Source organism: Polistes fuscatus, unplaced genomic scaffold (assembly GCF_010416935.1).
Source record: "Polistes fuscatus isolate 324 unplaced genomic scaffold, CU_Pfus_HIC Scaffold2, whole genome shotgun sequence".
Lineage (NCBI taxonomy): Eukaryota > Metazoa > Arthropoda > Insecta > Hymenoptera > Vespidae > Polistes > Polistes fuscatus.
The window spans coordinates 1,979,952-1,997,081 of NW_025113096.1; the positions used below are offsets into that span (position 1 = coordinate 1,979,952).

Here is a 17,130-nt window from a genome sequence, read left to right on the forward strand (position 1 = left end):
AAATATAACTATCTATCTATATCTATCTATCTATATATATGTTATTATATATTACGTTCATAGTTTATTTCATGTGTATTCCGTTATGGAAACAAAACTTTATCAAGTTTGGCGATAACAATGGAGATGTCGCGGCAATGGGAACGTGGATGAGTAGCGAGAGGGTAATATTCAGTCAGGGTTGTATCGGAACAGTCGTGTTTCTTCGTAAATTTAACGATTTTGCGAGGGAGACGACGGGGGCACGTCCCGAAATGATGTACGGCTCGCTCGTATGACTCGGCAGCTAATGCTCTAATATGCGCAAAGGGTGCCATGCCCGTGTCACGCGGATTACCGCTAATTGTAGTTTATGCTTTATACTACGCTATTCTCTTGTACGTCGTGTGCCGTACCGGTGGTGAGTATCCGATCTACAGGGTAGCTAGGTCAAATCGACACGATCGAAGGATCGTTCTATCGAAATTAAAGAGATTACGATCAAATCCTAATCAATTTCTAAGCTTTTCATATTGTTTTATATGATTGATAGTTTACTCCGTAAGATCGTTCGATAATTTTTCGATGATTTATTAAAGGTCATACTTATAAAAATGTCCTTTATCGTTCTCTCTATTTAATAGGACACCCTATATAAATAAGAGAGAAAGAAAGGGAGATAGAAAGAGGATAGGAGAAAGCAGTCAGAGGGTGCGCGCTCGCGTGGAACTTGCGTATACACGTACGCGAACATTCGAGGGCGCCTGATAGGGCACACGCGAGGACAGAGAACTCGGACTTCCTAGCGGCCTAGCATGTCATGTCCGCGTGTCAGTCAGTCGCATTAAAATAACCGGCCACCGCACCCTTGCCACGCAATTACGCGTTATATCTAACGTCTATAAGCGAATATGAGATCGCGCTCAATTCGAGCGTACGTTCTTTGTCCCTTCTATCGGTTTTCATATATTTTTTTTTAATCTTATGCCTTTTCTTTTCTAATCTATCTATTTATTTTTCTTTTTTTCTATCTTTCTCTTTTCTATCTTTCTCTTTTTTATACCTTTTTTAACTCGATAAACTTTTACGTGTATTTAAATCTCGTTAAGTTACTTTTTAGTTCTAACCAAATTTGAACTTGTTTCTTCTTTTCCTTTGTATTTTCGAAGATTTATTTTTATTCATCGCTCTTTTCTTTTTTTCTTCTCTTTTTTCCTTACCTTTTATTTTCTTTTTCTGCTCGACCCTTCGATGTCGTCGCTCTTGACCTATTAATTTCGAATGCACGCCATGCCGTTATTGGTCTGCGCTTAAACGTAATTCCATTTATCGTAAATCATTCCGGCCCGATGGGATTAATCCGACCGCGAGAAACGTATAAGGAGAGAAAGAGAAAGAGAAAGAGAAAGAGAAAGAGAAAGAGAGCGAGGGAGAGAGAAAGAGAAAAGCTTAAACTATGTCCACCGTTTTCTCTCTGTTGGAACGATGGGCTTGATAATGTCAGACGGAACTTATGCGCAGCTTTGTGTCGTTAATCTTCGAGTCACGGGATTGCTCGAGCCGTAAACGTAATCTACTAATCTGCAATGTTCTTAGTTTCCAAGCGTCGTCTTCTATCTTAATTTTAACCCTCGTATCAGTTTGTACGTATTAACACTGTACAGAATTGTTAGTCTTGGGGGTTCGGGTTAAGGGGTGTTGCTGGTGTTGGTGCCTGAGTGTTTGGTAAGATCGAAGAGAGAGCTACGTTTAAGTTACAATTTTTTTGATAAGGGGTCGTGAAGTGTGCGAGAGTAAGAGAATTAGCGGAGCACTTTGGTGGACAAAAAATATTCAACTTGGAATTCGCTCGAAGGGATGAGAAAAGAAAAGGGTGTAATAAATTAGTAAACGTTAAAAAAGCTGTTCGATTTACCTTACCTTGACCGTTCTTCTCGGGCTATTATAATCGAGGGCGTAGAAGAGGATTTGGTAGTGATATTGAAAGAAGTAGACAGAAAGAATACATTTTCTATAATATATTTTACATTATAAACCAACCATACATCATCATAATAATATCTTATGTCCTTAAGCCTAAGCGTATTTTATCCTATATTTTCGTTTATATACTTTATTCATATTTATACTTTGTTTACTTTTTCTCATATAGTATTTATATATATATTTTTTATTTATATTCATCATTTTTGTTTTTATAATATACTTTATATGCTATGTTTATGTATATATAATATCATACACGTTTTCTCACGCACGTCCCAGGGCGTCTCGCGATTCTATTGTACGTGTGAGACTTGTCTCTAGAGGTATCTCTCTCTCTCTCTCTTTCTTTCTTCCACTCTTTCTCTCTTTCTCTCTCTCTCTCTCTTTCTCTTTTGCTTAAGTTTTTTTTCTCGTTGCATCCTTTTCCTATTTCTCCCTCTCTTTCTCTCTCATTCTCTCACACTTTTACTCGTTCCCTTATTATATCAACGCACTTTCGTACGTGCAGCACGCGTAAGTGTATATATGTTTGTATATGCTGCGTAGTTGTGTGCATTTGACTTCGGTAGTGTACTAAGTAGTGTAAATGTATGTGTCTCTGTATGTATGTATATATGTATATATATATTTTTATGTGTATCATCTGTCATATATCTTTGTGTTTTCATGTAAGAGTGGATATATGTGTGTATCCTATGTGTATCATCGACTATCCCCGTTTATCGTGTTTTTGTGGCAAATTACATGTACATTATACAGGCTACACTCAGCGTTGTTTCACGAAACTGTCTTTCGGTACATGTACTGGAGCGCGCGCTCGCGCTCACATAACCACCACCTCCTCCTCCTCCTCCTCTTTCTCCTCATCATCATCCTCTTTTTCCTATTTAACTCCATTTCTATTCTTCGCCGTTTAAACTTAAATACGCAACGAGGCTGCCATGGGACCCCGCGGGCCGTTTTCTCATTGAATCACGCAAGTATACGTTACTTAAATCGCGTAAGCGCGCTCGAACGCCATTTTTACACCCTCTCCTTATACGCTTCCTCCCGTCCCTCCTTCCCGTCCCTCTCTTCCTTTCTTTCTACCTTCCTTTCTACGTTTCACCCTTTTCACTTTCGTTTTTCGTTTATCTCTTTTTTTCTCATTTATCTTTTTCTTTGTTCTTTAGTTGCTTTCGTCGTGCATGGTCCGTTTCTTTTCCCATGCATCGCTTTGTCTCTTCTCATTTAAACTACACATATACAGATACATATACACACAGCACGTTCGAGAGCGAAACTTCTTCCGCAACATTTCGGAAAAAAATCGGACGATGCACGATGGATGGATGTCAGAAACCGGCTTTTCTTCCATCGAACTCCTTCCTTCCTTCCTGCCATTTATCCTTTTCTCTTTTCATCTTTCCTTCCCGTTATCTTTCTACTTGGCGTTTACCTTTTTGAAATGATAATTACCGACTTATCCATTCTCTCTCTCTCTCTCTCGCTCTCTCTCGCTCTCTCTCTTTCTCTCTCTCTCTCTCTTTCTCTCACTTTCGCACTTTTTCTTTCTCTCTCTCCCTCTCGTTCGTTTTCGTTCTCTCGCGTTATCCTCGTTTACCCCCTCCAAGAATTACACGCACACATAACGATGTGGAAAAAGGCACCTAACTCCTTAGCGTACGGTCGTAAGTGATATGCCGCATGCCGCGCCGGGTTCGTGGGTGGGGGTTGGATGGGGGTGGACCGATTGCGTGGAGGCTCGTAACGCGCACGTCGTCTTCTCGTACGAAAAACTACGAAAAAATGAAGGAACGTCGTAGGTGTTTTTTTCTCTGTATGAATCGGACGCGATCGTAATTACGGTTAATTTGTTTTTTTTTTTTTTTCATGTGTTCTTTTAATAGCAACTCTCCTCCTCCATTTTTTTGAGGCTTTTTTGTTTATTTTTTTGTTTTTTTTTTTGAGTTTATTTTCTTTAATAATATTAATTTCTGTATGTTTTCTTACTCTTTCCCCTGCTCTCTTCTCTCTCTCTCTCTCTCTCCCCCTCTCTGTTTTATTTTTCTTTGACTTTTATTTATTTATCTATTTATTTTTGTTTATTTTGTTCTACCGAGGCGCGCTGTGTCTCTTTTATTCGCTCTCTCACACTTTCGCTCGTTCGTACTCTCTCCCTCTCTTTCGCTCCCTTTTATTCCATACATATTACATGTATTATATATACTTATATTTTTATACATGTATATATGTATATACGTATAAGTATACATATATATCTATATGTATATCTATACGTATATATGTATATGTATATGTATAAGGGCTCAGGGGGTCCGACAGGCTAGCTACAAAGTGTTTGTATTATTTGTTGTTATTGTTTATATTATATTTATTTTCTTACAATTTATGTACGATTCGAATTATATTTCGAGTTCTTTTATTCTCGCTTACGACTAAAAGTATTTAACACAGTGTTTGGTTTATCTCGCGAGTCACGCATTTACACGCATTATGTTTTTTTTTTTTTGGTTTCATTTTCTTTTTATAACGTCACCACGTACGCCTTTTCCTATCATCCTTGTTAAGCTTATGTGTGTGTAGATATATATATATATATATATCTTTTTGTTTGTATTCGATATATTCACTAGTTGTCGGCTATGCTTTATTTTCTTACATATGTATGTATATATAATATACATAATTTCTGTATCGTATATATATATATATATATATATAGATGTGCACGTCTTGTTTCGTAGTCTTTCGCGTAATATATATTACTTTTATGTTTATGCTTAACGGCTCCTACTTTTGTTATTTTTCATTATTTATTTATTTATTTTTTTTCATTTTCACTCGCAATGTTTTCTGCATTATTTCATGAAATTGTGTTTCGTTTCGTTTAAAACATTCGTGTCACTAAATTCTAAGCATTATTATTCGGAGTGTAACTCCGCGAATCGGTTAAAGTATTTACCAACTGGCCTGACTGCTGCCCTCCTTCCCTTTACAAAGTGTAATTACTAGCATCAAAGGGTTGTCCATGAATTCGGCCGGAACGGATGAATCACAAAGACGAGAAGATCGTTTCATTTGTTCTTTTTCTTTTTTTTCTTTCTTATGTTTTTGTTAAATTGTTAATTATTTTTTTTGTTCTTTCTTTCTTTCTTTCTTTTCGAGTAAAAACGCATACGACGACGACGACGACGACGACGACGACCAAGATAGACATTTTCTACGCTTATCATAAAGTATAATTTAATAAAAAAATATAATAATGAAAAGGACGATTGCACCTCGCTTGTCTTAGCATGGTATATACATAATTAGGTTGATACACGTACATATTATATTGTTAAGAAAATTTCTGACGGAGAGCTCGATGAGCTGTGTATCTGCTGAGTTGTTAATCGATTAACGATGGATAAACGGAGAATGATTTGGTGCGTGATAAATTAATATAAAATATAATTATCGATTATCTAGCGAGATGGAACTTTTGCGAGGGTACTAGTAGATCTCTCTTATGGAAAATCCTCGCTAAGAGACATATCACGTACCTCCTACTACATACATGTACATATCGTATAATATCCCCGACGAGAAAAGAACGAGAGGACTTTTCTAAAGTTATGTTTCTTCAATGATTGTCGGCTATCACCCGATAAGTTTCCGTTAGAAGAAAATCTGCGACGCGTAGAATCGTGTGCCAGCGGATTTCGAATTGCGTTTTACCATTGCGAAATGATTTAGGGTTTGGAAGAGTAGGAAGAGGAAAAGAAGGAGGGAATAAAAAAAGGTAGGAAAAGGAACATAAAAAATTGATCGAGTGAAAGAGAGAGAGAGAGAGAGAGAGATAAAATTGTTAATTAGAAAATAAAAGAGGAGAGAAAGAGAGAGAGAGAAAAAAAAAGAAATTGGATTTCATCGTAACTCGCGAATGTCGTGATTTTATAAAGGCCAGGAGGTTCAAGCGGCAGCTTGTTGAAAAGCTTAAACGACGGCGATAGTAAAAATTGTAGTCGTAGGAACGACGAGAATTGCGTTTGTATCGGACACGTTGTAAGGGCTCTCGTAGAATCTCCGAATGCGGATGGAGACTTCGGCGAACGATTAGAGGGATGAAGGGTGGCAGCAGCCGCGGCGCGTGTTAATATTGTGCGCGTGTGCGCGTGTGCGTGTAGTAGTAACGCCGTGTTACAACGGTGCTTTGGTATGCTTTCTGAGGATATAACTTCTTACTGTGCTATTTTTTTCACCTGACGACTTCTTTTTTTTCTTCTTACTCGAAAACTTAAGTGACCGACAAGCTAGACTAGGCTAGACACTACGTCTAGAGCGTTTTTCGTTTTAAGTTTCTTTCGCCGCTATTTTTTCTACGCGTATGGCTACGATGTACAGGTGGTTTTTTCGCTGTTTTATATGTAAATTGTGTGTATTTGTATATGAGTAAATATGCCTGTATATACATATATATATATATATATATATATATATATATATGTATATATATATGTATAACGGAGTGGTGCGCGTACGGGTGTCTCCTTCGAACGTGTGTATTTACATGCGCGTGTTAATTATGTATATATGTATATATGTATGTATTTTAGTAAAGATTACGGTGTGTACGTTCTTTCAAACGTGTAATGGCTATTTGTGTTATTCGCGTTGTAACTGGACGCTTCGCCGTCCTTAAGTCTTAGGTACCATAAGTGGATTTCGCAAATTCTCTCCTAAACACTTTTATTTTTATCCTTTTGTGTTCTATTTTTCGAACAAACATTCTCGTTAATAATCTTATTTTCTTTGTATTCTATTCTTTTCTTTTCTTTTCTTTTCTTTTCTTTTCTTTTCATTTTTTTTCTGTAATATTTTTACACCCTTCGCCCATTATTTCTGTTCATATTTTCGCTAACACTCTTATGCCTCCATAACATTTCGCTAGTTCAGCTTAAGTTAAAATTACCTACTTATCACTTTATTTTTATTATATACTACATTTTTTGGTTTCCCCTTTTGGTGGGCGTCCGCTTACTTGGCTAGCTTCACTCGGTGTCCTTTCTCTCTTTCTTTTTCTTTCTCTCTCTCTCTCTCTCTTTCTCTCTTCCTCTCACTCTCTAGACAACAGTACGAGACTACTACGCTTAAAGTAAATATACACACCTCAATTTTTTAAGGCGTCTTTTTCTTAAAACACTTTATACAGGACGAGTCATCCCCGCTGATTCTTTGAAAGAGATCCGGCCCCGGGGAACTCTGTCTTAAAAGTGGAATCAAGACGAGAGACGTTACGAGACATGTTTTCGTCGAGAGGGAGCGAGTGACTTTTTTTGTTCGAGGTGAGGGAAGAAGGAAAAAAAAAAATAAGCAAGGAAATGAAAGAGAGGCTAAGTTTTTCCTCTTACATTAGTCCTTCCGATCTCCTTGCGAGCACTCTCGAGATATATAGAATTCCGCTAGAAGATTTTTCCAATAAATTTTCTAAGGTGCTCATTTCGTTGCTATTTTGTCGCGTGTGCTAGCTAGCTTTTTTTTTTTTTCGTCCTTTCCTTTTTTTATTTGTTATTACTTTAAATTGTTGGCGAAATTCGTCGCGCAAACTTTTCGCTTTTGCTCTCTCTCTCTCTCACTCTCTTTTTTTTCTTTTTTTCTTTTTCTCTCTCTCTCTCTCTCTCTCGTCCCACTTTTCACAAAAATATCCTATATTTTTTATTTCTTTTTCGCCTAACTAATAATGTACATGATTTTTGTTTTTTTTTTCCCTTATGTTTTCTCATGTCTCTTCATTTGACTTACAATCTATTTATCTATCTATCTATCTATCTATCTATCTATCTAACTATCTATCTATCTATCTATCTATCTATCTATTTATATTATTTCCACCACGCACAATGCTGGCGTTTCGCTCACGTGCGACGATTCAAAATAACAGCTTTTCATCATCGCCGCTGTGCGCAGATATATATATATATATATATATATATATATGTATATATATGTATATATAATTTTTTGTTATCATTTTTGTTATTCCTTCTCAATGCGCTCGCAGCGTGTCTATAAGGACACAAGAGAAATGTTTATTCGACGTTAAACGTTTTAAAAAATTTGTCCTACCGATAACGTCTAACGAATCGGACGTCTTTCTAATCGATTTGATCATGAGATATGCGATACGTAATATCGTATCGCAAAAAACTTGAACATTGAATATATTATGGTTAAAAGCAAACAAATTAAATGAGATGATATAAAATCGAACGAAATTACGTTAAAACGCAACGAGATCACGTCGGCGCCAGTCGGTCTTTTTCGCGTTTTCTTACAACAGGTATAACTACTGTATTTATCACTGCCAGTTGAGAAAGGACCTCAGGATTATTAGCTAACATTTGCACCTCTCTCTCTCTCTCTCTCTCTCTCTTTTTTCTTTTCTCTTTTTTCTTCTCTCTTTTGTCGTCGTAAGTTCTCGACGTGGTTTAAAGCCTGTGAAACGATGCATTAACGATATTTCACAACTTATCCTTTCCTTTCTCTTTCTCTCTCTTTCTCTTTCTCTTTTTCCCCCTTAATATTCGTTCGCGAAAGTTACGAATTCCAGGAAGAATTCGTGCTTTTCATCAACGCGACTTGACTCGATCCGAAGGGTTAGAAAAAACGAGAGGAGGATAAAATAAAAAAAGTAGAAAGGAGAAAAAGGGGAGAAGAAAATAGAGAGAGAGAAAGAGAAAAAAAGAAAAAAAAGAAAGAGAGAGAGAGAGAGAAATGCGACCGACGTTACCTCTCGACCAACTTCGATTTCGTCGTTGAATCCGTCCGTCCGTTCGTTCGTTCATTCGTTCGTTCGTTCGGAGTTACGTTTCCGGACTTCTCCGGATGCTTGGCAAACACCTCACTTCTTTCCCTCTTGCCGTTTCTCCTACGCCTCACTCTTTGATCATCTTGACTTTTTGATTTGAAAACGTTGAACGCTTTTGATTCGCTTAAAACACGATCTGCCCTATCTCTTTTGATTAATAACAAAGTGATCTATCGTTCGTTGTCTGTCATTACTATCCCTCTCATTCTTTATCTCCTCTTCTCATCTATTCATTCGTTTCGTCTCACTATGACACTATCTCTCTCTCTCTCTCTCTCTCTCTCTCTCTCGTTCTTTTCTTTCTAATGTATATACGTTCTATATATTCTCTATAGTTTGGTTCCTTTGATTCATTGTTTCGCGAAAAAGTTCATGGACTTTCTATCCATCGACGTGCTCCCACAGGATGAGACAGTTTCATTTTTGAAGGATAGGCAAACACGGATTTCATCGTCGGCTTCAAAGAGTGAATTTCGCGATACTCGAAGAAACCTACACGTATATACCTTAGCCTGGAAGGGGTAGCTGTACTGAAGTTGGGAACGCGTGGCTCTTGTGGGTGCGAGAGCACCACGCTCTGTTGGTGCTTAAAAAACGAGAGATTAAGAGGGAGGGGAGGAGTTAGGAAGGGAGAGAGAGAGAAAAGAAAAAAAATAGAGAAAACAAAAGAGAAACGGAGGCGACAGAGAGATAAAAGATGGAACGTGGAGATAGATGGTGCTTGCGTTCTACGAGTTGCTACAACTTCGGCCTTGTTCTACCTTTTCAAGTATCGAAAACCTTTCCTTCTAGTTTTCCCTCCCCCTCCTCTTACTTTCCTCCTCGTTCTCGTCTATCTCCATCTATTCCCCTCTTTTTATTCTTTCTCTCTCTCTCTCTCTCTCTCTCTTTCTTTATCTCTTATTCTCTAACTCCTTCTATCTCTTTTTTTCGATCCACTCAAGTATTTGCGAAATATATATATATACACACACACGCATACACACCCTTTATGTCCCCAACTACTTTCATTTTTTGCTAACACTTAACACTTTACTACTTCCACCGCCATCGCTAAAGATAATCGAACACAGATTTCGAATCGATTATGGCAACCGTGCTTTGATTACTTACTTATACATATTGTACCGATGATAGACACAACGCGCGTACACGAGAAGGAAATTCAATGCCACTATATAATGTAACTTTCGTGCTGTTTGTGCAATATTTCTAACTACGCATTTTATTTAAATCTTTCTTCCTTTCTCACATCGTTCGTTCTCATTTTTTCGCATGTGTAATCATATGTATAATATATATCTATACATGACGGTAATTATAACAGTGGACTGAATACAAAAAAACCGAAAAAATTAATTTCATATGATTTATTTTATATTGAAATTATTTATATTACAAAAAAAATAAACCATAAAATAAATTTTAAAAATATTTTCACTTATCGTTAGTCCACGCACACACACACTGCAATAATTACCGACACATATATGTATATATATATATAATATATATATATGTGTATATTTTTTTTATATATATTTCCTCGTTATCTCGTTCGAAGATTTCATTCATACAGATTATTATATATTGAGTTATTTTACACACCATTTTTATTACAATAATCGACGATCTCGATATTCATTCATATTTTTGTCTTTTTTATTTTGTAAATTGGCCGAGTCGAAATCCGGGACATCGTGGAGACCGTGCTACGTTTTTCTTTTCTTTTTATCCTCGTTTTTATATTTTTTTTTCTTATTTGTGTTAATTATCTTTATTTATCTTATTCGTTCGGAGGATTTAATTGCGCAGAAAGTGCATAAATACACCGGGAGAATATTCGCGTGTCGATTCTTCTATTTCTCCTATCCCCGTGTCTCCTCCAATAGCCTTCGTTCGTTGTTGAAAAAGCGTGACTTCCTTTCGCCAGTTTAAAACGCCTTTATATATATCTCTTCTTTTTTTTTTTTTTTTTTATTTATTTTTTTTTTTAAAGAGCGATATACAGAGAGGCTGAGGAGTGTTTTCTACAGCCGTTTTTTTATATTCTTTTTAATTTTTATTTTGTCTATTATATTAATCTTCACCCATTTTATAAGCTTAACGGTTTATTGCTTAAGTGTCCTTAAATTCACAAGTTTTACAGTTTCTTTACTTTTTCTCCTTCTTCTCCTTCTCCTTCTCCTTCTTCTTCTTCTTCTTAATATTTTTCATCGTTAATTTTTGGTTCTATGTATTTATGTACTTTAATATTATATAAAAATCTAACGCTTATTTAAAAACCACCAAGGGTTATTACTGCGATTGACCGGTTGCACGACGACAATGCCGACGACGACGACGAAGACGACGACGACAAGGACGACGACGACGACGACGACGACGACGACGACAAGGACGACGACAAGGACGACAACGACGGCAACATGACGATCGAGAGCATCACGGGACTCGAAGCTTGCGCACCGACAATCCTTTTATAAAAATATTTGTTTCGCCGGATGTCAGAGATCGGTTTGGACGAGAACTAATAATAAAAAATGTTTATATTTCGAGAGTTTATCGAGCGGTCCATCTATCTCTTTTTTTCTTTTTAATTTTATTTTCTCTCTCTTTCTCATTCTCTTTCTTTCTTTCTTCAAATATTTTTTTATTCACTCATCTACTTTTTAAATATGATGATTCATTCAGATGATTTGTCTTTTTGGCCTCGAGTTTGCTCTAGTTAAATACGTATGTATAAATGCACGTGCGTGTATGAAATACTTTCGTACCTAGCAAACAGATCTCCGTTATTTCTTCTTTACACTTTTGTCTCTCTCTCTCTCTCTCTCTTTTTTTTTCCTCTCCCGTTTGTAAAAGTTAAGAAAGAGTACGATTGGTTGTACCGGTTCGCAATAGCATTCGTTTATATTAAGAGTTATTTTATCGGAAGTTGCGAGCGTAAGTGATCGCGCGCAGTATTAAAAACGTTTAGATTATCGTCGTTTAGTTTATTCGTGGATTAAATCGGAAAGAAGTTAGCCTCCGCTTTGCCGCCGAATTTCGAATCGCCCGTCGAGCAACTTTTTTAATATATTATATACCTATCTAACTAGCTACTTGTGTATTTCGTTTATAATTATTTTCTTTTTATATATTCCTCTCTCTCTCTCTCTCTTTCTCTTTCTTTTTCTTCTCCGACACCTTTCTTCTTTCTTTCCTTTTTTTTATCTAGTCTTTATACATCATGAATTGGAAAGATTATTTCGCAATCTCGCGACGATGCGACCTAGAATTTCTTTTCGTTCACAAACACCATATTTTTCTTTTTCCCCTTTCTTTCTTTCTTCATTTGCGTTAATGCCAAAAATTAGAAAAAATAACGAAACAGATCGGTATCTAATTATACTCTACCTTTTCAATTTTTCTCATAGAACGGAATAGGGTCCATTTAGAAAAAATGTATTTTTCGAAAAGCACGTACTATAAATAGCTCAAGGGGATTAAGGGGAGTAAGGATTGTTGGAGTTAGGGTATATGTATGTATTTATGTATATAGATTTGATCGGGGAGGCGAGACTAATTTATTTTTAGTAATCGATTTCGCACGATCGTAGACGCGCGCGCGCGCGCGCGCACGTGCCCTATATCGAGTATCCTACATTGAATTATCTTTATCTTAATTCTCTTTCTCTTTTTTCCTTTCTTTCGACAAGCGTGGGTGCGTGCGTGCGTGCGTGCGTGCGTACGTACGTTTGGTGCATCAGTAAAATTGGCTGTTGTTTTGTAGTAAAACTAAAACAACTGTTGCTGCTGTGTGCGCGAACGCGTGTTTTGGTCCGTGCATCCGAGAACTCGTGTGTTTTCGTGCTTATAAGCGCTTGACACTAACGTGACACGGCGAGATACTACCTAAAATTATTTGAGACTAGAAATTTACTAAAATTTCTTGCGGACTAACGCGAGAGGATGATCAATGATCGCCCAACAACAATAGCTGAATTTTATTCGCTCTTTTATCATTCTTTTTCTATATTTCATTCGTTCATACTTCTTCTCATATTTTTCTATCCTCCTTTTTTCTCCTTTACAAGCTCGAGTCAATTAAAGTCGACGGAGAGTGAGAGGAAATTCGTAATGGGGTGGTTAAGGATGGAAGGATCTTGCGCTAAATCTATCATGACAATAACTTTCCTCTCTTCTTCGTTCCCTTCCTTACCTTTCCCCCTCCCTGCCCTCCTTCTTTCCTTTTATTTTCTTTTCCTCCTCTTTTTAATCTATCTCCTCATTTCTATCGTTCAAATTTTTCTATCACCTTATTCTTCCCCAGTCCTCCCCCTTTTACCCCTTTCATTTTCTTTATATTTTGCTAAGCTAGTATTATATTCGTTTATCGACCATTATTGCCCTTCGTGTCGCGAGACGTCAGGCCGGAAGCGGCACGATTTTTACTGCTTTTGCTGTCGCGGTGGCGTCGATGGTGACGGAAATGTTGATGTTGCTGTCGGTGGTGGTAAATGTTGTTGCTTTAGAAGTTGTTCCTGTCGATGGGATGTACTTGCTTACCATCACACTAGAAGGCTAGGCGTCAGCCAGTCCTCATCCGCTAGCTGGACCGCAACCAAGAACACACTTTACCATTTGAACACACAAACGCTGGTTAAGTCTTGGTCCGAATTTCAAGAAGGGAAATAGAAATAATTTCGACATCTTTCTCATTCACTCCCTCCCATTCTCTTTCTTTCCTTTTCTCTCTCTCTCTCTCTCGTTCTCTTTCTCCCATGACTTTCATCTACTTTCTCTCTCTCTCTTTCTCTCTCCTTCTCTTTCTCCCATGACTTTCATCTACTTTCTCTCTCTTTCTTTCTCCCTTGTTCGCTCGCAATCGCTCGTCAAACATACACGGACACTAATCGAACTGAAACTGCCTTTACCATGACTCAACCTCTGACCCCCTATAGTCCGATACACTAAAAATACATTGGTGTTACACGGTAATAAGCCGTTACGCTACACATCGATCGGTATAAAGTGTCAAAGGGCGATAGGACGAGGCATTTTTTTCTCTCAGTCGAGCCGAAAAGATATCGATCGATTGCGAATTAAGTAATTAGTTAGACTTCGTCGACGTAGACTACTATTTTTTTATTTCTTTTTTTAAATTTTCTTTATTTTTTTTTTCTTTATTTTTTCTCTATGCTATTATTATTATTATTTATTATTATTATTATTATTATTATTATTATTATTATTATTATTATTATATTATTATTATTATTATTATTATTATTATTATATTACTGTTATTAATATTATTATTATTATTATTATTATTTTTTTTTTTGTTTTGTTTTGTTTTGTTTTGTTTGCTTCCTTAATTTAACAAGAAACTTGATCGTTCCTTTTTTTATTACGTTGATACAAAAGTATCTACGTATGTACAACAATAATTATTATATATCATTCTTTCTTCTTATATTTCCTCCCTCTTAATATTCTCTTTTCCACTTCTGAGAAATTCTGTACGATAGAATGAAAGAACGATGCCCAGTGATACTTTTCAAGCTGGATTTGAGGTTGAGCCAGGTTGTAGACGCAGTTATCTTGATGCTAAGTGACATTCGAAAGAAATGATAAGCCAGGCCGTGCGATGATAGTGGTAGCGATCACTGTGCCTGCGAACCAAAATATGTAAATAAAGACAGTCTTTTAAGATGGACATTCGAGTATCTCTTCTGGCTTACATACTGTTAAAATCGTAAAGCTTATTATCGATGATATATATTTATTTTTCATTTTTGCGAAGAGAAATAGAATATATTTGTATATTATTATTTTTTTGTGTATATTATAAATAAATTAAAAAAGAATGTTATTCCAGTGAGATACTCGATAGATTAGTAAATAGTGCAAGGAGCATGCGCGTTACGATGAGACAAAATGATGCGTGTTAAAATGCATTTCTACCGCTCAAAATATAATCGAAATAAAATATGTACCAATAAATATATACGATGAGGGATGAATGATGTTTTACGTGAACTATTTTTCCAAAATCGAGAAAGCGTATCTTATGAAAACATGCAAAATTAAAAAGGTATATCTTATTGTTTTTTTTTTCTAATGTTGAATATTAATAAAGCGGTATAATGTATACAGAATCGAACCTTAAAGAAAAAATAATCTCTAGACGCTGTTCGTTACAGTTAACATACATTAATTTAAAATCAATGCTGGTATGTAATATACAGAAACCAAGACTGTTGCTATCGTCTTTGAAATGAAAAAAGTAATATTTTGTAGAAACAAGGAAAATAGAATTCCATTGGAAGCATCGATGCGTACAGGGGTACGGCAAAACACACAAACATTTACGTATACCGTCGTGCTGATAGAGAAAAGTAATGATTACCTGGAACTGTTGCATCGGATAGGCCATCATTTGCGCCGGGGGTGGTGGAGGTGGAGGTGCGGCTTGAACCCCTGGGGGTGCCGTGACCGATGGATGATGAGGGATTTGTGGTCCCCCAGGTAATCCTTGGCCCCATCCAGCTGCCGTGCCAGCAGCATGGACACCCATTCCCATTCTGTTTTTGTATATTTTAACGTTTTTAATATTCAAATACAACATAAATGTATTACTCGTAAAAACCGTATACAATTAATATGTAAATTTAACTTGGTTTATTCAATGCATTAGGTATTCTTTCGATAAAAAGAAGCAACGAATTTGCTAATATCAGATGGATAATTTAACTTCGACTCTAACGACGAAATTACATTTAGTCAAGTCATGGTTACGGTTAAACTGCAATGACGCTGGCTGACCACAGTTAGACAGTAACATCAGTCAAGCATGGTCAGCTGGTAACGAAAAGGTGACAGTGCTTGATGATACTTTACAACGTATATATACACATGTACAAACATATAGAGAGTGTTTTAGGAAAAGTGATTAACGTATTTACGAACGTTAAGAGTGACTGTATAATATCGTTAAAAGAAACAAATACTTTTGTTTTGTTAATTTTCTGTTTTTCTTAAGAAACATTATAATAATAATCGTATTCAAATTAATTGCATTATTTTATCGAAAAAAGAAAAATCTTAGGAAATCGTTCGAAAAAGATTTCATCAATATTTTCGTATGAAAAAGGAAAGGAAAAAGTAAAAGAAAAAAAAAGGGAAAATAAAATTCGGAAGAAGGATAAGTGGAAAGTGAACTCACCCCATATACTGCGCCTGTTGGTATCCTGCGAACTGGCCGTAAGTATAGCCTTGCATGCCTTGAAGGAAACCACCGGCTTGCATCTGAGTTGCCGTTGTCGGGTAAGATTGGGGTGGATACCAGTAACCTAGCTGGCCGGCACTCCCGACGCCACCGACGCCTCCAACACCCGCGACGCCCGCCGCCGCCGCGGCGGCAGCAGCTGCCGCCGCGTAGTACGGATACGTCGCCGACGATAACGCCTGAAAGAGCACCGAGATCAATGAAACAGAAAGGGAGCGAGAATATTGGCTTGAATTTGAAAATGAATTGAATTTTTTTCCTCTATCCTTTAATATCGATTCTTAACGTCCTAATCGATTAGGATTTTTCTAACGACCGTTGGAATCGTAGTAGAACATTAAACATTTTCTCTAATATAATGAGGATCGTAAAAGAAGAGAAGGCTACCCCCATCGAAATCGTCCTGGAAGAAAAGGGGATATTCCTAATAACGATTATTTGGCTAGCTTTATAACTTCTTCCAGGTACTTTCGAACGATCACAGAGATTACGATGCTCATCTCAGGGATGGTGATCCTAACTTCGTTAATGACACCAATATAAGCGCGTTACGACGGTCCTTCGACAATGTGTTTCCTCGCGAAAATGCGAACGTACATACTACTATCATCATAACGTATCTATAGATTTGAAGGAGAGTCGAATGGTCGATGACAGAGTTTCCAACGTCCTCTTTAAGTCGAGCAGTCGGTAACTGCCCAGGATACTACTGTGTCTATAGATATATGCACGTATGTATGCATGTATGTATGTATGTGCATGACGAGGTTTGGAGTAACTCGATATCCTAGTACTCGGTAGGAGAAACGCGTTATGGGAATAGGGATCAATTAGAGCGATGTCACGGGCCGAGTAACAGTGGATGGATGGGCGGAAGTACTATCCGAACCGACGAGGAGACCAAGCACCGTACTCTGGATACTGTTTCCCAGATCGGACGTACCTACTCGTCCTAACGGCGCTAATTGCTAAGAGACCCGACGAGAACACACTCCCGAAGAGAGCTACCTGAATAGACCGGAATCTTGCCTGATTC

The 17,130-nt window shown here is 37.0% G+C and overlaps 1 protein-coding gene across 10 annotated transcripts in view; it reads right to left on the minus strand.

Annotated features, from left to right (window-relative positions):
* Positions 1-10,566: 10,566 nt before the first annotated feature.
* Positions 10,567-17,130, minus strand: part of LOC122516702 (nucleolysin TIAR) — a 401,875-nt gene continuing 395,311 nt past the window's right edge. For 8 of the 10 annotated variants that reach the window (XM_043634731.1, XM_043634740.1, XM_043634738.1 and 5 more), the window contains 3 exons: positions 16,032-16,273; positions 15,216-15,390; positions 10,567-13,413 (listed from right to left, as the gene is read on the minus strand). In XM_043634731.1, the coding sequence (XP_043490666.1) occupies positions 13,372-13,413; positions 15,216-15,390; positions 16,032-16,273 (459 nt within the window). In that variant the 3' untranslated portion in view covers positions 10,567-13,371. Of the gene's footprint in view, positions 13,436-14,148; positions 14,479-15,215; positions 15,391-16,031; positions 16,274-17,130 lie in introns of those variants that run through there. The other 2 variants (XM_043634732.1, XM_043634733.1) reach the window with 2 other exon arrangements.